Here is a 21,792-nt window from a genome sequence, read left to right on the forward strand (position 1 = left end):
TCATCGCGTTTTTTTCCAGCGTCCTCCTGCGTATGCATGCATGCGACCGACGGGCTGATTTCATAACGTGGGGAGGAAGAGAGGAATGGGGCTTTGAGAGCGAATGAGCGCCAGACCCGCTAGGCTCTATGCACCAACAGTGTTAGGCTATCTCTACTCCCGGGCCATGCAGACGCTGCGCTAGAGGAGATGCGGTAGTGGAGGCTGCGGATGCTGCGGTCCGATCAGCTGTTATTTGTGTCTTGAGCATCATCGCCGTGACGGCCAGAGAGATCGAGATCAAGCTCCGGAGCCAGGGACACCGCAGACCGGATAACAGAGGATGGAGTTCAAGCATCTGGTGGAGGCGGCGGAGAAGTGGTGCTCCGGCAACCCGTTCGACCTCATCTTCGCCGAGGAGGACGACGAGAGGCGGCTGGACTTTTACGCAGAGCCCGGAGTCTCCTTCTACGTGCTGTGTCCCGGCGGCACCGACAGCTTCGTAAGTGAGCTTCTGCAGGGCCCCGAGATGCGTGTGTGTGTGTGTGTGTGGGTGTGTGTGTGGTGTGTGTTAGTGAGTGTGTGTCTGTGTGTGTGTGTGCGCGCTCTTATAGGTGTGTCGGGGGTGGACTGGAGGTGGGGTTGTCCCTGCTGGTCCCGGTTTTCCAGCTGATGGACATGGGAGCCGAGGGGAGGGCGTTTAGGCAGGAGTGGAGGCGATGATGTCATTTGCACTTTCAGCCTCCCCCCTCCCCCCTCCCAGCATTCCTCTGTCGATTTTCCTCCATCATAATCATCTGTGATAACCCTCTGAGCCACAACACCATCACGCTAGCCAGGTTAAAAAAAAATCACGAGGCCTGTACCTTTCAGAATAAAAGCCCTACAGACCATTACCCTGCCTTGCATTTGGAGCACGAAGCAACAATATAAAATAAAAACTATATTTTTGGAGATCTAACGGCAAAATCAATGATTTGTTCTCCTTAAATTTCATTAGATTATTTCTATTTTTAGCCACGAAGGCCAATGCTTCCTGCCCAAAAAGCTCAAACTCAGATAGACTGGTTTGCAAATACTTCTCTCCACAGTTAATCCACTGATTTATAAGATTCAAGAGGTTGATGTTCTGCAGACAGTGAATAAATACATAACAAGGAACGTGTTTTCATTACTTCATTTAAAGGAATTATTGCCAGTTTTCAGCTCTGACCCAGGACCCAGCTAAGCCCCACTTTTAATGTTTGCCTAGAACAAATAAAATCTGCAAATTTTAATGCATTTTAATGCTGTAAAATGTATTCATTTAACAGTTCAATGATATATTCTGTTAATTGTATCTCTCCATGTGGTGGTCTAAATGACATTTCCAAAAATTCTTTCATATTTAACCTGCCAAATTTAAAAGCCCTTAGCAATATCCGAATCAGGCTTTAAAACACCATGTGTAATGTGTCTATAATCGTTGAACATTAAGTCCCTAGGTTATTAAAATTCCCCAAACTCCCAGAAACAATAGGCTACTGAATATATGAGCTCAGTGAAACCCTTCTCTCATCAGCTACAGACTGTCTTGACACAGCTCAGTAACTATATCCTATACCAGCGTGGGGCAGTGGTGGTGTTATGAGTCCTAAAGCTCTTGAGGCCAGACCCGCCCTGCTCCCTCCTCCTGCTCAGTGGCAGGGGCAGATGGAGATGACCCAGGAGCCAGGGCATCTGTTCAGTCAGTAACACATTATGTCACACTGACCGTGCCTGTGTTATTTGTTTGCAAGCCTGGCTCGGACTGTCCGACAGACAGCAGAGCAGGGCTGTATAACCGGATTCTTTCCACGGCTGCTGATCAAAAAAAGGAAAAAACTAGAATGGCACTCAGTAGAGCGCATGCCTCCGCCAAGGCCAGATATTGACGAAAATGTCGAAAAAAAAGCCCTATCTCGTAATGTTAAGGAAAGTGATTTTAAAAAATTTCTGGATCCACCCCCTTTAACCAGAGAATGTTATGGGTTCTTCCCTGGTCCATGGCCCATCCCTCCAAGTTTGGTACAAATCGGTTCAGTACTTTTTTCCATAATCCTGCTGACAAACAATCAAACCAACAAACAGACATGGGTGAAACCCGCCTTGGCAGAGGCAATAAATCCATCTCCTGCACGATCAAAACATTGTAGTAAGCATATTGCTCCAGGGAGACAACATAGCAAAGGATTAAAGGGTTAAAGATGCAATTACATAGATACATAATCTAGTTTGTTTGACTCTCAGAACCAACTTCATTTTTCACCGATCAGCCTCAACATTAAAACCAGTTAATGTTGAGGCTGAATGGTGTACATCTTCCATCCTTTTGTTTCACTTTATCTCACTCTTAACTCTCAGTTTTGAATCTAATATGTATCAACTGTCAACACACACACACACACACATTCAAGTTCCTTGTCTGCTATTCACTCTCAAACTAGCTAGAATAACTCTCTGTCTCTCTGCAGGACTCCTAAGATCTGGTTTCTCTTGTTCAATCAATACTGCTCTCAGCAGGACGTCCCACGTGCTGTCTTTCTCCCTGTCTCTCCCTCTCTCCTTCTCTCCTTCTCTCTCTCTCTTACACACACACACACACACACACACACACACACACACACACACACACACACACACACATGCGCACATACATTCCTTGTCAGTTTATCTTGCTTTTCCCAAAACTGTGGGCACCTCCAGCATCAGACAGTCCACTAGAGGGCACTGTGAGATCAGCCCCCGCTGTGATAACAGTACAGCTGCACATCACTGTGTTCAGCTCAGTAATTTCCCCCCGGGGTAAGTTTTAGTAGTTTTCAGTTATCCGGGTCACGTGGTAAAGCGTTTAGCAGCTGAAACACGATTACAGTTTGACTTGCAATGTGACCTTGAAGATGTCCCACTGCTCATCTGAGTAGCTTTGCTGAAAAGTGGGGTCAGCCTGTGCAGCGGAGACACACCCTCATGGGAGAATTCATCCATCAATGTCAAACTGGAGCAACCACCCCTGGACAGTCAGAGCTGGAGAGCACAATATTACCCCTGCCTGCAACACACTAGGAACACTTTTACTCCAAACTGAAACTAAACCTTAAATTCCATGAATTTAGCCATTTCTAATGTGGAAAGTTATTTTAATATGAATTTAATGGAATAATTAACAGATAAGATAATGGATTTAAAACTAACTTACAGTAAAAACTCATTAAAATGGCACAAAAACCACAAAAACTGTTGCTTAATTTACACTTTAAAGGGCATTCACTTTCAGTTACTTTAAAAGTTCAGGTTTGGTTTTCATGATCTGAATTTTAAGGGTTTTTAATGCATTAAAACCCCTTAAACCATGCATAAAATAAATTACCTTAATGATAAATACCTTAATATATTACAATCCATTAATATATCCATTAATTTTCCCCAATGAATCTGCACCTGAGTTTAAAAATTAAGCTCCTTTCAGGGAAAGAATGTTCGGGTGCATTTAATATTATTTTGTGCATTTTGTGGGTTTTTTCTACCCCTACAAAACCACATAAACTGTGCATATAATCCATTAAAAATACATTAACATATTTTAATCCTTTAATTTACCAAATAATTCATCCCAAATTTAAGGTGTACATATCTTAATAATGTTAGGAATACAAGTCACTGAAAATCCTTCATTTTCACCTGGAAATACTTCTGAACTTAATTTTACCAAAATGCTGGGTCACCAAAACTTTCACTACAGCTGACATAGTCAGAGCATCAGCTTTTTTTTATGCCTGCTAGTTATTTACTCCAGGTCTTTCGCTACACCTGACATAACCTAATACGTAACCTAACAGTACGGCCTTTAAACTCCAATTAAACACCACTAAAACTAAGTGAAGTGGAATTGCTCCAATGGCCTATCCCGAGCAGTGGTATTTATCTAACTGTTCCTGTAAAGTGCTTAGCCGAAAACTTTTTCTGACCTGGCCTTTAGGCCAGAGTTTAAGCTCAGGTTCCGAGCTGATCGCATCCCCCAGACTACACAGGCCTTGAGGTAAGAAAGAGTCATCTTGGCATCAGTAGAGTAAAATGACTTTGTACTGGCACTGGCACATGTGTGTACGGATGTTTCTCTAATGAATTTGTCAAAGGAAGCAGTTGTTTTGTTGTTGAACACTTTGAAATAATGCACACAAAGTCCTGAACAAAGAGTTCCCGAAGAGTTCGCTCGTGAACTAATGGTCCGTCCCCGAACTCTGTAGCTTCTTGTTGGCTGGCGTAGTGCTCCGTTTTTCTTGACAGGACACAGTAATTGTGAGTAATGGTGAGGTAATCATGAACTAATGAAGCATTTCTCTTAACTAATATTTTACTGTATGTGTGTAAAAAGGATGTAATTATGTATTTTTAGTCTGGGTTTATTCAGTTTCTGAGTCAGGGTTAGTGAGGAATGATTCATGAAGAAAGTGGTTAAATCATATTGGAGTTAATCATTTGACACTGGTCTGTCTTATGTAATTTATCAATATCTGCTATGTAGAACTTGATTCAAATTTATCAAAGAATTGCGTGCCTAGCACTTTTTTATTAACCAGTTAGTTCCTTACACATGTATGTTCCTTGGTAAATATTCAGGGCTTTGTGTATATCATTTCAAAGGGTCACCACTGTTTGCGTAATTTTCACTCCTTTGTCTGCTGTATATCTTGGAAGAAATGTCTCTTTATCTGGCTTGATTGCTTTGTTCTAGTTTTTCTCTTCTGTGTTGCCCCTGACCCAGCTTTACTCATTTACTCATTAATTCCTGCAAGTTGTATGTCACTGTACAGCCCACATGCGGCTACAAGGGTGGAGGAAGTGTGGCAGTGTTGCACCACCTGGTACAGAGTTAAACCTGCATTCAAATTCCCCCGTAACATATTTTATGTAGTGTTTCTTTTATCACTGCAGGGAAATGATGCAATAGGAGGACTGATGGTTGTTAATTAGTGTGTTTCTCTGTGTGTATAGCATGTGTGGAGCGAGAGCGAGGACTGCCTTCCCTTTCTACAGCTGGCCCAGGACTACATCTCCTCCTGTGGGAAGAAGACTCTTCTGGAGGTCCTGGAGAAGGTCTTCACGTCCTTCAGGCCTGTAAGGAGCCACAAAGGAGTGTAGCTCTGGGAGTCACGGTTTTTTTTTTCACACACTGCGTCATCAACAGCACAGTGACCTGTGCTTGCTGTGTCTAGGTCTATTACAATCCTGATACATTCTGTTCTCTCTGGTAAAGACAAAACATCATGTCGAACTGCACTCTGTAATCGGATGTTTTAATGTCGCCTTGCTTTTCAGACAGCATGATACAAAACAGGAGCAGGATATAGACCATGATATCAATTTGTAGCATACTGTTGTCTGTTGGGCATGACATGAGTTTAATTTTCGAGAGACCTCAATCAGAAGGGCTGATTTAACGCCGCCTGAGGGCTTCTTCCACAAGCTTTTTGGGCTGTCAACAAACAACAAATAACAAATGCTTAAATGTATTCGAGTTGAAGTTCAGCTTTGTTATCATTTCCACACACTTAACTCCTGCTTGGTGTAGGTTATCATCATGAAACTGAAACCCTTCATATTTTAACCTTAAAATCCCATTTACTTGTTAATAATGATGTAATTTTTATGCCTGTATTTTTATGTGCCACTTAATGAATAAATGAGCAGCCTGTAATATATAATTGACAATATGTATTTTTGAATGATATGATTTACGAGGTTTGTAAATAGCAAAACCCCCCTAAAATTAACCTGATGTCGTGAACACTATCACTTAATTTTAGATCTTACAATGTTCCTTTATTTTTTAATTAAAGTGATAAAATCAGGGATAGCTTTCATGCTATGTGGTAACCTGTAAAGGGCTTTTGCCCCAGAGACCATGCTCGTAATCCGTTAAAACCCCGTAATATATTAAAATCATTTATCAATTAGTTAATCCCCAAATTGCGATAGACCCCAGAATTTTCAATAATTTACCCCAAATCTGGGTAAACCCATTACATACATGGAGACTAGATAAGGTGTTTATTTTTCAACTTTCTAAATGAAGAGACATTTACCAACCCCCCGATTTAGATTAAAGGAACAGTTCGACATTATGGGAACTGCTCGGGTTTTCTTTCTAGCCTAATGTTAAGATCAATACCACTGTCATGTTTGTACGCGGGTTAGCATAGCTTAACCGGAGACAGGGCTAAAACGGTTAGCTTGGCTCTGTTCTAAGGTTACAAAAGCTTTCTACCTGAAGCTCACTGACTAACACATTATATCACAGGAAGAGTAACTTGCCGGGGTTGTAGCCGCTCGTCCGGCAACCTTACAGTGACTGCAAGACTCCAGGAAGCCACTTCACCCAGCCTAGAAACAGTCTGACCCATTACCCCACATAGAACCACAACAGGCCATTTGTTAACCTCAGTTTATGTGTTGATGATACAACATGTTAATTAGTGAGCTGTAGATGTGCTGTAGCTTTATAGCGCTGTCAATGTTCTCATCTAACTCTCAGCAAGAAAGGAAAACAGCATATTTCCTTAAAAGACGGACTATTGCTTTAAAGTGTTTAGTGTGTTTTCAGGAGTAAATTAAAAATTAATCATTGGTATTTTAAGAAATTGTTGTTCCTATGTGTAGTGGATGTACAGTATTTTGAACTAAAGTGATTAACCCAATTATTAAGGTCTTTGGTCATGTTCTACCTTGTACGGTAGCACGTTTGCTGATAAGCAAGGCACCATTAAACTGCATTTGCACAAGAAAGGATGTCCTTTGTCTCTAACACAACCTTCTCCGTCTCTCTCCGTTAGCTGCTGGGTCTTCCAGACATAGAAGATGACAGTTTTGAGCATTACCACACTGACATGGAGGGGGAACCAGGGCCCGACCAACAGCAGATGGGGGTCAGCCAGCAGTGATGAGCCCCAAGAAGAGGCCTACAGCTGGGGCAGAGCTGCCTATGAGCCCTGAGCCTCAACTCATCAGCCCAAACACTTACCAACACACTCGTTATCCAAACACACACACGCACCCGCACACACACGCACGCACGCACGCACACACACACACACACACACACACACACACACACACACACACACACACACACACACACACACAGTTGCACACGCATACTTACAGTCATCTTGCTAAAAATGCACCACCATGTTCTTGAATGTCTCAGTGGCTTTGCTTCCCAAAGAGTGCGCTCTGTTGCACTTTGTTGACCCCTTACTAAACACACACACACACACACACACACACACACACACACACACACACACACACACACACACACACACACACAAACACATTAGGGCTACGTGAGCTGTAGCTATGTAAAATGCAAGACTCATAATCATTCACCATTTGGTTAGTTAAAGTTCCAAAGCACAGCAATATTACATCGGCCTCAGCTGGCTTTGTTATGCAGAAATACAGTCAGATGTAACCGCGATACACACTCCCCTTTTGCTCTGGAGATGAATGTGACAGATAACCTACTCTCTGCCTGTCTGTTGACACAGAGGATACACGAGAGCTAGATGAATGATGAAAGGGTGAAAGCTGACGGTTTGTGGATACGTGAGGCAACTGGAGTGACGCAAGGAGGGAGGTCTAGCAACAAAGAGCGGTAGAACTTTCCGCTTCATGGAGGGAAAGAAGGAGGGAGCTGAGGAGTGAGGATGTATAGTCGTGACGTAGATTCAGGTGGGGCAGCTCTCAGAGTATCCTGTTTTAAACAAACCGTTAAAATAGTTGTATGGGTTACAGTCAAAAGCATTTTACACCTTCGCTCCTCATGTGGAAATCAAAGCGTGCAGCTTTACAGTAGCATGGATCATAGTGTGGAGCTGTGTCTCTTAGTGTTTCCAAGAGTTAAAAGTCACTGTATGAGGACGTTTTTAATCAGTGTTACTATCATATGACCATCACAACAAAGGTTCATGCTGCAGCTTAAACCCTTCCTGGTTTGGGTGCCTCATTGTCACATGACACCCTTATAATTCTTCTATCCCGTAGTCTTTCTGGTTGCTGGTGGTTCACAGTTTGCCCTCATTTCTCAGCACAGTCTGATGAGATACTCTCCTAAATTTAGCCCAGATCTCTTTAGTGTGTGTTGTTTTGAATCTATCCGCCTCTCTCAAGGTTTCTCCCGACCATAAATTTAACGAGTGCACACCCAAACCCCTGAGTGATATCAGAGGGAAGAGAAAATATTTGTTGTTAGCCACCCTCTGCCTACCTTGTTACTTCTACTCTGAGTGTGTTGTTGTAGGCTGTGTCACATCCAAGTGCACTGCAATGCTTCAGGCCCCCTTCGCCCTCAACAACTTGATCCACATGCAAGACTGTATCAGATTTATCTTTACATTTGGCCCATTTACTTTGGCTTGTAGATGTTTTGTCTTTTTGTTGCCTCTTTGAATGTTTCTCATACAGTGTATCTTCTGTTTGCCCCCCAATGTGTGTGAAATTGTTCAATAAACCGTGTGAACAGAGCGTGCCACAGTTGGGTTTTTTTTCTCTTTTTTTCTGGATGGCCTGGAGTTAATGGAAAACAAAGCGCTCAACATGGAGGGCTTTTCATAATCACACAGTGGAGTGGTGACCTGCTGCTGTGCCAACAGCCCACTGGTGTTACTGGGATTGACGTCACGCGACACCTTACACGCCCACTCAAGGCTGCGTCAAGCTGGAGCCTCAGAAGGCCAGTACAGGAAGCAAGGATTTGGCCTTCAAAGTCAAAGCATTAACGCTGTCTGTTGAATACCATGCAGGAGGGCTACTTACACATTAATGCATCAGTACTAAATTATTAAGTACTATAACATTCACAGGGGCCATTTTTCTTAATTATGAGCACCTTCAATTTGATACTTTAAGTACATGTCCTCTTTATTACATACTTTAATGATATTTACTTGTAAAGGAGCATTTTATACTACAGTATTACTACGTTTACTTATGTAAAGGATCTGAATACATCCTCCACCACTGCCTATACATCACATCTACATGTTTGGTTGTATAAGTTCTTGTGAATTACCGGAGAGTCTACAACCACAAAGCTTTTCATAGAATTAGCGAACTGAAGCTTTAAATTTATTTTTATATGTTTTTTGTGATAAAAATCAGACATCTCTCAGATTTTTGCCTTGTTTGGGGTCAACCAATATTGATTTTGGTCATGACATTAACTAATAGGCTTCTAAGGCACTTTTTCATTAGAAATTAGCACTGATTGCTAACAATTGATTACCTTAGACCTGTGCGCCATTAAGTTGATGCAACAGTGTGAAACGGCAGAATTTGATTCTAAGGTAACAGTATTATGACAGACTAATATATAGGTGGTAACAAGATAATGAACTTTACTTGTATATATTCAATGCAGCCCAAAGGGCTTTATATACAGTTGCACAGATTTTTTTATACAAAAACAATTAAACAAAATGGGAAGTGCTGCATACTGTATATCTGTGTCTACAGAATGATCCTGCAAATGCAGTGTGGTAGATGTGATAGAAGGAAAAGAGCCAAAGAAAAGACATAAAGGCTTTCTCAGTAAAGGGTACCAAATATGACCTAGCATTTCTTTTATAGACTTAAAGTTTTATTTCATATTACAGTACCTTTTCACGGTCATTTTGCTTTTTGCACGATTGAATCCTTTTACTTTGAAGGCGAATTGATCTTATTCTGGTGGACTTTTGACGTTCGACTTGGAGTTTGACGGAGCTGCCTCACAGAGGGAAGAGGGCAATCCCTGCTTTTATTTTTCTTTGCAGACGACCACAGTTGAGCACAAAAACAAACTTGAACCAGACGAGCTGTGGGTCAACACTTGCGCTTAAGTGCGCGTCTGAAGCGGAGGAACTGAGGACGATTAACCGAAGAGACTTTCTTTTTTTTTTTTTTTTTTAATTTTTCCGTTGTTGAAAAAAAGGGAAGGGCTCTGCCAAGAAAAGAAAAAAAAAACATTTGGAAATTAAATTATGCGTCAGCAAGTGCGCACTTTACGCACAGGTTGCACCGTGAAACTTTGAGATGTTGGCTCACCTCGCCGTTATTCTATTTCGTGTGTTAGGTTTGATTTCCTTTGTTGGTGCCAGCCCTTCAGGACTCAATGTTACCATGTGCCGGGGCTCAAAACTTTAAAGCGCAGCCAGAACCTTGAGGAGGTAAGCCTGAGACGGCCATGGGGGCCAAACAGAGCAGCCCGGTTTTTGATGGCAGAACTCGGGCTTATTCTAGCTCCGATCTCCCATCTGGAAACCCCAGCGGCGGAGAAAGGATCGCGGGGTTCAGGTACACTAATGGACCCGAAGGCCCCCGGATCCGGTACACGGGTGGAGGGCCAACCAGCTCTGGGCTCAGTATACCGGCCGGCGGCAGGTCAGGGTCGCACGCGAACAATCAGAGTCTCGACGGCACGGATGGTGACGATGAGGGCCAGCTGCCTCCTGAGGGCCACAGGCTGCTTATAGGGTCGTTACCGGCTCACCTGTCCCCTCACATGCTGGGAGGTAAGACTGCAACGCTTGCTTTGCTACAAATTCAGAATAATAAACCCAGAAAACATCAGTCACATTCATACCAGTAATAAGTCATTGCTCAATACCTTCATGAAATGATAAAATCTCCTCTTGTCTTTACTGTTCCTGAAGTACACATTGCCTGTGTAAGACTAGTGAATAGAGACGTACTTTATTCCTTCTCTTTAATTATGTCCATCGTGTTCATTGTTCTTAATACAGACATATGGTCCTTATCTCATTCCACGTCCATTTTTTAATCTCCTGTGGCACAGCTGTAATATTTCAGGATCTTTACACTGCACGTGGCACAGGGCATGACTGTAGAGTCAACATGTTACTTCATGTTTGCCACCATATGTTTAAGGCACTCCTACAAGATACCATAGGCCTGAATTGTGTCCATAGCAGTTGTTAGTGCTGCTTAGTATTTTTCCATTTGACATGTGATACCTTGCATATGGTAATAGCTGTCTGATGACCGAGCCCTTTTGTTAAGCACTTCTGCACTTTTATTGTAGCCACAGGTGTCTCTACTGTACTGAACCGTTGTTTGTAGGAGTATTTCCTCTTCTTCTTCTCTGTCTAGCAAAACTGGCCTGTTTTTCAATCTAGCTGAGGGGGAAGAGTGTATTATGTAGGTCAGCAGATAAGAGCTTCCTGCTGGTTACACATTGCCTGACGCGCGCGCACGCACGCACGCACGCACGCACACACACACACACACACACACACACACACACACACACATATGCACACAAACTTCCTGAATCCACAAGTCTAGCTGTTTCACAACTGGTGGGTTGTCTCCAGACCAGACCACAACAAAACAGGGCTCAAACTAACATAACAGGACCGTAACACCCCTCGAACATCCATGTTACTGAAAAACAAGTGCTGCTAATCAAACGATCGAACATTTTAGAATGTTTTGCTGAATCCTCATATTGCTGTCGGAGCTCACTCCCGGTTTCTTCATCTATAATAACATGGTCAATAAAAAACCAGCTGAATTTTAGTCTGCCCTCCCTTTGATTACCTGCACAGGTAATTTTCCTTGATGATCTTTATCATTAGTAACCTCATCAATAACCTTTGTTCATTAGGCCCATGTGATTTTGACTCTGCCGGCGTGATATTATGTCCACAGGCTTATTCCATTTCCTCACCTCCCCCCTACAAACATATGACACAAACACCAGGTTCACAGCCAACACAGAGATAATGACTGCCTGCATTTGTTGTCCTTTTCAGGGCCGCGGTGTTATAATGCTAAACAGGAGGTTAGCTTATCTCAGGTAAAGTAGCTACAGGCCTATTAATCTTTGTGCAGCTGAGAAGATGCAAAGGGGCGGGAGACTATGTATACGTGGGTCAAATTATGATTGAATAAACCTATTTTAATAAATAAATAAATTCACACATACAGTGCAATAAATATTAAGGCGCCTCAGCCTGATAATGTGTTTACAGTTAGTTTGTAATGAGCAGTGACACCTAAAGATTGTAGATTAAGGTAAGTAAATTGTTACAGATTGTGTATAGCTGACAGGGAGCTGGCATAGCCTGCAGGTCATGTAGGATCGTTTAAGATCGAGCTCATGCAGACAGTTCCATGCCCTCTCTTCGGTACATAGCAATAAAAGGTTACTAGAGAGGCACTGGCACATCTGCGTCCTCATGTTGTCTTTGTGTTTTCCTCCCAGGCTTCCACTGCCCTGTCTGCTCCAAGTTTATGGCGTCGGATGAAATAGAGAAGCACCTGCTCATGTGTTTCAGCAAAACGCGCCTCACCTACAACAGTAAGAAATCAGGGCTGAAAGTGCAAGAGGGCGTGGGGGATTCTGAAAGTTGTAGTATATGGTATTGGTTTTTAGCCACAGCAACCTATTATATCCGTCATTCCTCAGTTTTACGTGTCAGTTTTTGCTTAAAATAGACACACAAAACAACATGTGAAACTGAACAATGACAGCAGTTAATGAAGGTGCTTCAGAGGGCTACAACCAGGCTACTTTTACCACTGGTGGAAGAGATGTTTGAATTCATTACTAAAGTTAAAGTAGCAATGCCACAACGTGAAGTTACTCCATTATAAGTAGGATTCCTGCATTCAAAATGTAACTCAAAGAGTATCTTGATGCCCCCTGAAAATCTTATTTTTGCTGATCCCTAGTGGTTTAACGTCAAAAAGCGATTTTTCCTTCCTAGATTGTTTCATTTGAAGGATTTTCAAAGGCCTGAAGAGGTAAGAGGTACAGTATTTTACGGTAAACTGTGAAATAAAAATGTGAAAAAGGGCAGAAAAATGAACATAATGTTGTGTAACAGATATTTGCTTTATTTTCTTCATTATCTGTGTAAACATCCTATGACCCCTCATATTTATCTTAGGACTCCTTGGAGGGTCCCAACTCCCATGAATAAATATTATATTATTATTACCTGAATATTACCTCCAGTGCATTACTTTATAGGATCATCACAGGTTTTTTTAATGTAAAATCTTAATCTGCAAGGTAACTACTGACTCTAGCTGTCAAATAAATGTCATAGAGTAGAGGTATAAGGTACCACAGAATGGAAGTAATCAAGTACAAGTACGTCAAAATTGTACTTATATGCAGTACCAAAATATACCTATTTATGTTCAGCCACTCTGTCTTCCCATCCTAAATCAAAATTTTATGCCTTATTGTTTCTACAACTTGATAATGAGGATGATCATGAATTCATATTTAAAGTCTTGTAATAAATGGTCCTTAGATAGACCAAAAAAGTTTTTTTAAGAGCTCAATATCCACAGAAATGCTCCTGCACTAGGATGTTATACAGTGCAGCGTGAAAAGATCAAAGCAAGTGAAACTATGTGATGCAGCTGCACATCTATGCAGCCGCTCTTAAGCGTGCAGAGTAACTCCGTGTGAGCACCTGCGTAGTGCACACCCGTCTACATGTGAGCAAACTGGAAAGGCAAACATATCTTGTGTCACTACACACACTTTCTGCATGTAGAGGCTTCCCAGCCTTGACAGTGTTGCATGTGTACAAACAAGAGTAGATTGCTCTTCATTTTTAAGTGTTGATGCATGTGCACAGACCTGCACACACACACAGCTTTCTGCTTGTGCATTCCCACAGCAACATGCATGCTACTGATATTTAGATATATATTCAGTATGCAGCTCATGTGTCTTGGCTTATCACAGGCGAACAGATGTGTAAAAGCTATTCAACCATCGTTTCTTCCTTCACCTAACTCGTGCAAATATTTTAAAAGTACATTTGAATAAGTGCGTCTTTCCTCTCCTACAGGATTTAATATGTGTGCATGAAAGGCCCAAAAGGTCCTACTTACTCCTTTGCCTCAGGAGGGCCTGTCACAGCTGAACATGCAGAGTAACACATGACACAGAAAAGACAACTGCATTGTTACCTGTTTTCAGTATCATCTGATCAGAGATTCAGTTTCCTGTTCCTGTTTTCTTATGCACCATTGAGTTTTTGTAAAAAAAAAAATAAAAAGAGAAACTGCGTTTCACAAAAAAACAACCTATTCCCGCTGCAAACTGCATATATCCCCACTTTGAACACTGTAGAGGAATACCAGTTCTCATCTGGCCACAGATGAGAACTGGTATTCTGGTACCAAAGGTTAAACAGATGGTTATGCAGGATTCAGTGCCTGAACTGAACATCTGATACAAGGTTTGGTTTGTGAGGCAGCTCTTTGCTCAGTTTGTCTCTGTATTGTCTTTCTCAGAGGACATCCTGTCCAGAGACTCTGGGGAATGTGCCATCTGTTTAGAAGAGCTGGAGCAGGGAGACACCATTGCCCGACTGCCGTGCCTCTGTATCTACCATAAAGGGTAACTAACACGCACAGTCACACAAAAAAACATGAATATGCCGATTTTAGTTGGAAATAGTTGAACCAATGCATAATATACACCAGGTGTGAAACAACTGCAACTTCTAGAGGAAGAGAATCCTTCTTCTCATCAAACTCTCTGCAAGAAAAAAATAAGCGTATTTCCAAAAATGTAAAACTATTCCTTTGATACAGATTTTACAAAACATTAAAAGAGCCAGGGACGCTAAAATGGAATGTACAGGAGTTTATTTGAAATTTTGCCCAAAGCGCTGACCTGTTTTGTCTCCCATCTGCACCTGCAAAGGCTAAATAGATGTTAATGCAAAACATCTCCAATCTTTTTGCAGAGATCGCAAAAATGTGAATAAATTTCAAATCAAAACAGGTGACAGTCATCATCGACAGTAATGAAAAAAAATGGTTTCTTGGGATACTGGTGGTTGAAGAAGAAGGGTTTAAAGGTGTTTATTGTCAATTATAAACTTAATAATTATGATAACTGAAAAAATATCTCTACATAATGTGTGACAGCTGTCTCAACTTCAGTAAAAGTGAAAAACTCTTGCATACTGCCTCACTTACTGTTAATTTATTAAAGGAATAGTCTGACATTTAGGGAGGGGCACTTATTTGCTTTCTTGCCCAGTAAAATGAGAAGACTGATACCAATCCTATGTCTGTACAGTAAATATAAAGTTACGACCATCTTTAGATAATGTATCTAAAAAAATAAAGAAAAATTTTACTGTGACACCTGAATGTAGCTCAGTTTTTGTCTACCTTCGATCACAAGAGACAAACGTCTCTGTTATCCTCCTCTTCCTCTTTCAGCTGTATAGATGAGTGGTTTGAGGTGAATCGCTCGTGTCCGGAGCATCCTGCCGAGTAGGAGCTGCAAGAGTACAGTTTCAATCCACTGTACATCACTGTGGTCCACTGCCTGCCCTAAACTGATCCCAGCACTGTCTGTTCCAGCCAAGCATCAGCGTTCCTCAGGGTTTGCGAGACATTATTGTGTGCAGGATTTTTCATATTGCCTCACGGAATGGCGAGGGGCTTTGGATATGTGTCTCTAGATGTCGTGGGATCTTCAAAGAACCACTGGTGGAGTCATTTTGTCTCCAGAAAATATGTGAATGTTCCTCCTTATGCCACCTGCTGGCCTAAAGAGGGTTCATGCAACACAGGATCTGAACTGAGCTGTTTTGCTGAACAGGGTGTGGTTTTATAGCAGAGGACTGTGCAACCAACATGGTGGAAGAGTGTCTTTTCAGCAGAGATTTAGGTTGATACCTGCTGAAAGACTTGATTAGAAGGCTGAAGGCTGATGTTGTGAATGTGAAAAACAGCCATACAGTATAAAAAAATGCCAATATCAGCTTTAAGGGATGATTACAGTGTTGATGGTAGTTAGATCTTAATTTTATTGCAAAAATTGGCTATTACTATTGTTTGTTAAACAATCATGTTTCTTAGGCCAAATAGTCTAACATGAAATAGTCAGACTTTGTTAATCATTTGGCCATTCAGCACCACGGTAATGTGATTGTGTAGTTAAGTGGTGGAATTAAGGATAGGTTAAGACATATCTAATGATGATTCATACTCTCTAAAGAGTGCCATAATATGCTGCTATGTCATAGACTGGAAAGTTTTCCTATAACCTTTAGATCTTTGTTCATTGTACTTTGTGTTTGTACTGTAATGAATTGCACAAAAATAAATGTTTTGTCTTTATGTCTCTTTCCATCATAAGAACTATTCTAAATACTTCGATATATCTTTATACTAATTAAAATAAGTCACCCCCCAGTCTCAGAAAAAATAAAAAAGAATGCAAAAACAAGACAGCTGATTCCTGAAGTTCTATCAGCCAAGAGAAGGCAGTGAAGATAAGATATGTCTCCGCAGAAGTGGGCATGCAGGGACATGGATCTAGTGGATCGATTGTTCTTTCTGTTTGTTGCAAAGTGAACAGTCTGAGGAAATGTCATCTTTCAACTTACTTGAGGTGTTGCAGAGATAATAGCTCAGTATTTCTTTGACAATATGTGGTAACACAAATGTATGAGAGTCACAGAAGGTATTTCTTCCTAATAGCAAATGGGTAAGCTTGTCTCCAGAAGACATAATTTGAAGGAAGACTAGAGAAAATAGTTGAGATGAGCTGAGTTCTCTTCATTAGACTAATTTAAGTAATAGGTGTTTATGGCCATTTTGTTAAAAACTTGAAAAAATCACCTTACATAAATCGAAAACAAACAAAACAATCTTCATACCAATCTTATATAAAGATGGCCTTGGTTTTATGAGGTATAATTTGATTGTTTCAAAGAGGTTTCTGGATTTCTTCTTGGGAATCTCAGGTTGTTCTCAGCTCCTTAAATAATGTATATTGAGGGAATAAACAGGTCAAATTATACTGAACTGAAGTTTTGTTTCTTTCCATTAGTTAAAAAATCATAAAATTAATTTAGTGTGGAATGTCGTATTTTCTTATTTAATCTTATTAATCTGACTGAATTCTGACTGATTAGGATTTTGAAGTATCTCCTTACTTAAATGGTTTGTCTCTAATGTCATTTTCTATTTCAACATGTTTCAATCAAAACAAAAAACAAAAACGTATAGGTACATGTGACGTAAACACGTCGCAGCGACACTGTTGCTCGCTGGTGACGGCGTGCGTACGGCAACGTACCATTGACAAAAAGGATACCCAACAGCAGCTACCGGGGTTTCGCCGGTTAACAGGCTACGTTTTTACTACGCGGGGCATTTACTTCGCCGTGTAGCACGCATTCCTTTGTATCTCGAGGTAAGCTGTGAGTTTCTGCGTGAATTTTTTTGTTAACTCCCATCTAGGTTTCGTTCTTTGCCCTGCCAGTCTTTTCCTTGGCTAGCTAACGCCAATTCAACCTCGCTAGCTCGCTAGTATCAACAGCCTAACTGCACATCCCTGCTCACACTACGAGCGGAAATCCTGATTTCGGCGGGTGTTATCGAAACGTTACTCTCACTGCCTATCGACGTATGTTAAGCTGAGGTCGAATGTGTTGGTTTTCAGCCTGGTGAACGACAGCTTAGGATCAAGATGTCGTATATGCTACCGCATCTCCATAATGGCTGGCAGGTCGACCAAGCCATCCTGTCTGAAGAGGACCGGGTCCTCGTGATCCGCTTCGGACACGACTGGGACCCAACCTGCATGAAAATGGACGAAGTCCTCTACAGCATCGCTGAAAAGGTTTGAACGCTGTCTATCACGTAAACGGTGTGTGTTGGGACATGAGCATTAGCTCGTGCGCTGCTCAAATGACGCTCAGTAGCGTCACCTGCTGGTCTGCTGTGACACAGGCACAATGACTGTACGTCGAAAGAGAATTGTGTTTACGTTTCTGCAGGGGGGGTAACATGAAGTCAGACATGAACAGCAGCCAGCCAAGTCAGACCCTTTCCTTATATCTCAATGAAACGTGTTCGGCTGTATTAACACATTACACAGGTTCACTATAAAATAGGTCAGCAGAGGTTACGACCGCAAATTTCACTCCTCCAACCAACAACTTACACTCTTGTTGCATGTCAGCAGGGACGGAGAATAATGAATATTGTGATCACAAGTTGTAGTAATCACAGAAGTTACTTCATGTTCAAAAAGATGCTGACAACGCAGTACTTCTTTTAGACTGTTTGTACATTACATATACCTGCACTATTAATACTCCACTTGGAGTTATAAGTTATTAATATCCTCGATTGTCCTTTGCTAGCTGCGGTAAATGTTGCCACAGTGACTAATGGTCATCTGTTGTGTTAAATGTTAAACACTAGATGGGTAGTTTCTTTTTTTTTGTGATAGTTGATTCTACACTTATAGCTAATTTTGATGACACTCAGATCCACTATTGCAGTATTAACAAACGTTAAGAAATGCCTGCCTGTAAAATTCCTACAAACTGTGCTGCCTTTAGAACCAGCAGGAGCGTCACAGTTCATGGTTTGATGTTACAATATGGACTTTGCACGTTACAGAAAATCATGCGACGGCCCTTTCCTGGGACGCTGTTTATTTTCTCTAGTGCACATTCTATATTTGCTGCTAAAGGGATGTGAAGATTTGTCACTGTTTTCATCACTGTGTTCACCGCTGCTCTTGGCAGTTTACTGCTGATTTTACAACTAAGATTCCCATTACAGTAAGTTATGTTGGGGTGTATTGCTTTCAGTCAGCAATTTGTAGACTGATTTCAGGACCTGCTGCCCAAAGATATTAAGGCTGTTAAAAAGCTTACTTACTGCAATACTTTCTATAAGATATAACTTATGTTCCTGTGTAAGCATACTGCCTGGCAGTAAAAAACAACTACACTGGAAAGGTGAGAAAAGATGAGGAGGTTTGCTTCCATGAGCAATATCTCAGCACCAGTTAAAGTCAAATATGTAACTTTTTTAAATGTTGATTGTCAAGTTACCAGTTAAAGTGTCCTGTAATGAATGAACTGACAAACCAGGTACTGTAATCCACAGTCAAAGTTATTCCTTTTGTTTAATCCAGCAGCAGACCTTTCCTAGTTGTTAGGTTGTGCCTGTTCTGTTGAATGTACTTTGCTGTTTATAAAGTTTACCATTTTAATATTGTACCTGTCTACCTATCTTCTGACAGGTAAAGAATTTTGCTGTTATTTACCTGGTGGACATCACAGAAGTGCCTGACTTCAACAAGATGTACGAGTTGTACGACCCCTGCACCGTCATGTTCTTTTTCAGGTAAGACACTCAGCGTCTAGTCTGCACAGTAACAGTCCATAAATGATTAAAGTGATTAGTATTTACATTAGATAGTTACTGTTATTAACCTTCTCATATTATTACTGGTTATCCTCAGGAACAAACACATCATGATTGATTTGGGCACTGGTAATAACAACAAGATCAACTGGACAATGGAGGATAAGCAGGAGATGATAGACATTATTGAAACAGTGTACCGAGGAGCAAGAAAAGGTCGAGGTCTTGTGGTGTCTCCTAAGGATTATTCTACAAAATACAGATATTGATTTTTTTTTTTTTTTTTTTCCTCCCCTAAACTTTTTGGGATATTTTTTTCCTGATATTCTGTGACACAACACAGAGACTACAAGCTACAGAAGTCAAAGAAGATCTTTTTCAGCTTTTTGTTTTCACCAGCAAAACAAGACAATATTCTTATTAATGGTCATGATTGTTTGACATTGTGCCATTTGTGTTTTTTTTTTTTTTTTTTGTATGTAGATTACAATTTTATTGTATTTCTTCACATGAAGTTCTTTTCTTTTTCTCAAAAAGACTTATTTTCTCTGACACATTAAACAAGGCTTCATATTTAAATTTTGTAATAAACATGGACATTTACATAGTTGTTGTAGATCTTTTCAATTGTCCGAAAGTGTTTTTTTTTTTTTTAGTAATGTTTACATATGCTTTACATACTGTATGTTGCTTATAATGGGATTTTTTTTTTTTTTTTTTTTTTTTTAACTGAAATCTAATTTTTCTAATTCTTGTTTTTGGAAGCTTGACAGGACAAAGTTGACATAATGACCACAACCAAACAAGTCATTAGACAAGATGCATTAACAGGTTTGGCTCCTCAGGACAGTGCACAGTCAGTATAGACTGACTGCATTTCAACCTGCTGAACAGATGCTTCTGCTGTCCCTGTTTTGTATTTTTTAACCAGTTCGGTTAAAAATGTGGTACCCCATTATGCGGGACACTGTTGTGGTGGTGGAGGCACATATTTGTAAACACAACCAGCCATAATGAATACACAAAACAATTTTTTTTTTTTTTTTTTTTTTTGTAGTAAAATTCCTTCATGTACACAATGAATGAATTTGGTAGGACTGTCAGAAGTATTGATTTTAATTGATGGAACATGCTGGAGCGGTTTTGTAAAATTAAAATATTAATGTTGATACCCAAGGATACCGATCAGGATGTTCCAGCACTGTCTCTGAGCATTTTAAATATGGATAGACAGTCAAAAAATCTTCTGACTGAAAAGGTCTGAAGAGAGTGGCACAACAGTTTTAGTAAAAGTGATTTTATTCTATGGAAATTATTTCATTTTAAATGATATTTAATTCCCTATTTATCTGGAAATAAATGCTAGCTCAGCGATTTAGAAATATGTGGTTCACTGCTGCGATTTTATTTAAGCATCTTTGTTTGGTGATGTAATAATCAAGAGCCTAACAATATCTGTGCCTTTAGCCAGAGAGGATGCAATGCCCTATAATCTCCATCAGATGGAGCCAGAGATATTTGTCAGGAATGGCAGTCTCACAGTCTGCTGGTTAAATGGTAATAGTAAAGATCCAGATGACCCAACTCCCCACTGTGTGATCCATCAAAACAATATTGCACACACATACAAGAATGTTCGTCTGGATTTCAGTTGTTCCCAACGTATAGTGCAGAAAGAAAAAATTGCAAAAGCTTGAAGATATATGAATAGGTATAAAATGAAACTGAAATCAAACAGGTAAAATAGACAATAGGTTAGAGTAATGGAGATGAACAAACAGCAGACCAAATGAGGTGCATGATGGGTATTTTACAGGTTTACATACAATGTTGTAGGACTTGTCGTTTACTGTATGTAAAAGAAGTGCAACAGCAGTGCAAAGAACACCTGAATAGTGTATGAATTTAGAGTGGTCCTGTAAATTAAATATGGACATTGCTGTATGTAGAGTCTATGTGATTTACTGTATACTCAAGCTACATTATGAGTAATGGTGGTATAATATTTAAAAACTAGAGGAATACTATGCACAGCACATAATAAAATAACCAATACACACACAGCTATAACAAAAGTAATTTCACAGTAATTGCTGGGTATTGTACAGACACTGCAGGCAGACAGTCACATGGGGGTTTACTGTTTATGAGTGTGATGTCCTGTGGGAAGAAACGGTTCTTGCGTCTGCTTGTTTTGGCGCTCACTGCTCTTCAGCAGTGAGCGCTGAAGAGCCAGAGGGGAGAAAATCCCATAAGTTTTGGCCAGGGTGTAGAGCCTCTGTGATGAAGAGTGGCCATCCACCATAGCAATGTTCCTATCTTTACCACAAAGCAACTGGGTATACCTTTTTTTGTAAGGTTTTGTAAGACAATTTAGCAGTTATAATTCTCACTGTAGTAAGAATTAGCCTAGAATTTAACCAGTAGCCTCAGTGAAGTTCAGAGACTTATGTGGATGAATCACCATGTGTTTTCTCAATCCAGTCCACACACTTCAAAAAACACTAACAATCCTTAATATGGACCTTGAGTCCTGCTTGTTTTCATCTTCAACCCACAGCCCTGACA

The 21,792-nt window shown here is 40.6% G+C and overlaps 3 protein-coding genes across 5 annotated transcripts; all 3 read left to right on the forward strand.

Annotated features, from left to right (window-relative positions):
- Window positions 1-34: 34 nt before the first annotated feature.
- On the forward strand, window positions 35-8,523 carry mturn (maturin, neural progenitor differentiation regulator homolog (Xenopus)). Its single transcript, XM_040120864.1, has 3 exons — window positions 35-481; window positions 4,993-5,115; window positions 6,831-8,523. The coding sequence occupies exons 1-3, from the start codon at window positions 323-325 to the stop codon at window positions 6,936-6,938; spliced, it is 390 nt and encodes a 129-aa protein (XP_039976798.1). The 5' UTR covers window positions 35-322; the 3' UTR covers window positions 6,939-8,523.
- Window positions 8,524-9,753: 1,230 nt separating this feature from the next.
- On the forward strand, window positions 9,754-16,182 carry LOC120786739 (E3 ubiquitin-protein ligase ZNRF2-like). 2 transcript variants are annotated; one of them, XM_040122343.1, is made up of 4 exons: window positions 9,754-10,550; window positions 12,266-12,361; window positions 14,323-14,428; window positions 15,265-16,182. In XM_040122343.1, exons 1-4 carry the CDS (start codon window positions 10,223-10,225, stop codon window positions 15,320-15,322), a joined length of 588 nt encoding a protein of 195 aa, XP_039978277.1. In that variant the 5' UTR covers window positions 9,754-10,222; the 3' UTR covers window positions 15,323-16,182. The 2 variants fall into 2 exon arrangements, with proteins under 2 accessions (XP_039978277.1, XP_039978278.1); XM_040122344.1 differs by lacking the exon at window positions 12,266-12,361.
- Window positions 16,183-17,096: 914 nt separating this feature from the next.
- txnl4a (thioredoxin-like 4A) lies at window positions 17,097-19,689 on the forward strand. 2 transcript variants are annotated; one of them, XM_040121922.1, is made up of 4 exons: window positions 17,097-17,251; window positions 17,501-17,680; window positions 19,100-19,203; window positions 19,322-19,689. In XM_040121922.1, the coding sequence occupies exons 2-4, from the start codon at window positions 17,528-17,530 to the stop codon at window positions 19,491-19,493; spliced, it is 429 nt and encodes a 142-aa protein (XP_039977856.1). In that variant the 5' UTR covers window positions 17,097-17,251; window positions 17,501-17,527; the 3' UTR covers window positions 19,494-19,689. The 2 variants fall into 2 exon arrangements, with proteins under 2 accessions (XP_039977856.1, XP_039977857.1); XM_040121923.1 differs by lacking the exons at window positions 17,097-17,251; window positions 17,501-17,680 and adding an exon at window positions 17,759-18,632.
- The last annotated feature ends 2,103 nt before the right edge of the window (window positions 19,690-21,792 follow it).

The sequence above is a fragment of the Xiphias gladius genome, chromosome 24 (genome assembly GCF_016859285.1).
Source record: "Xiphias gladius isolate SHS-SW01 ecotype Sanya breed wild chromosome 24, ASM1685928v1, whole genome shotgun sequence".
Classification (NCBI taxonomy): domain Eukaryota; kingdom Metazoa; phylum Chordata; class Actinopteri; order Istiophoriformes; family Xiphiidae; genus Xiphias; species Xiphias gladius.

Coding starts and splice junctions, on each gene's coding strand:
- mturn (XM_040120864.1), top strand. CDS start 323: ATGGAGTTCAAGCATCTGGTGGAGGCGGCGGAGAAGTGGTGCTCCGGC. Junction 482..4,992: donor CCGGCGGCACCGACAGCTTC/GTAAGTGAGCTT, acceptor CTGTGTGTATAG/CATGTGTGGAGCGAGAGCGA. Junction 5,116..6,830: donor TCTTCACGTCCTTCAGGCCT/GTAAGGAGCCAC, acceptor TCTCTCCGTTAG/CTGCTGGGTCTTCCAGACAT.
- LOC120786739 (XM_040122343.1), top strand. CDS start 10,223: ATGGGGGCCAAACAGAGCAGCCCGGTTTTTGATGGCAGAACTCGGGCT. Junction 12,362..14,322: donor AACGCGCCTCACCTACAACA/GTAAGAAATCAG, acceptor TGTCTTTCTCAG/AGGACATCCTGTCCAGAGAC. Junction 14,429..15,264: donor CTCTGTATCTACCATAAAGG/GTAACTAACACG, acceptor TTCCTCTTTCAG/CTGTATAGATGAGTGGTTTG.
- txnl4a (XM_040121922.1), top strand. CDS start 17,528: ATGTCGTATATGCTACCGCATCTCCATAATGGCTGGCAGGTCGACCAA. Junction 17,681..19,099: donor TCTACAGCATCGCTGAAAAG/GTTTGAACGCTG, acceptor ATCTTCTGACAG/GTAAAGAATTTTGCTGTTAT. Junction 19,204..19,321: donor ACCGTCATGTTCTTTTTCAG/GTAAGACACTCA, acceptor GGTTATCCTCAG/GAACAAACACATCATGATTG.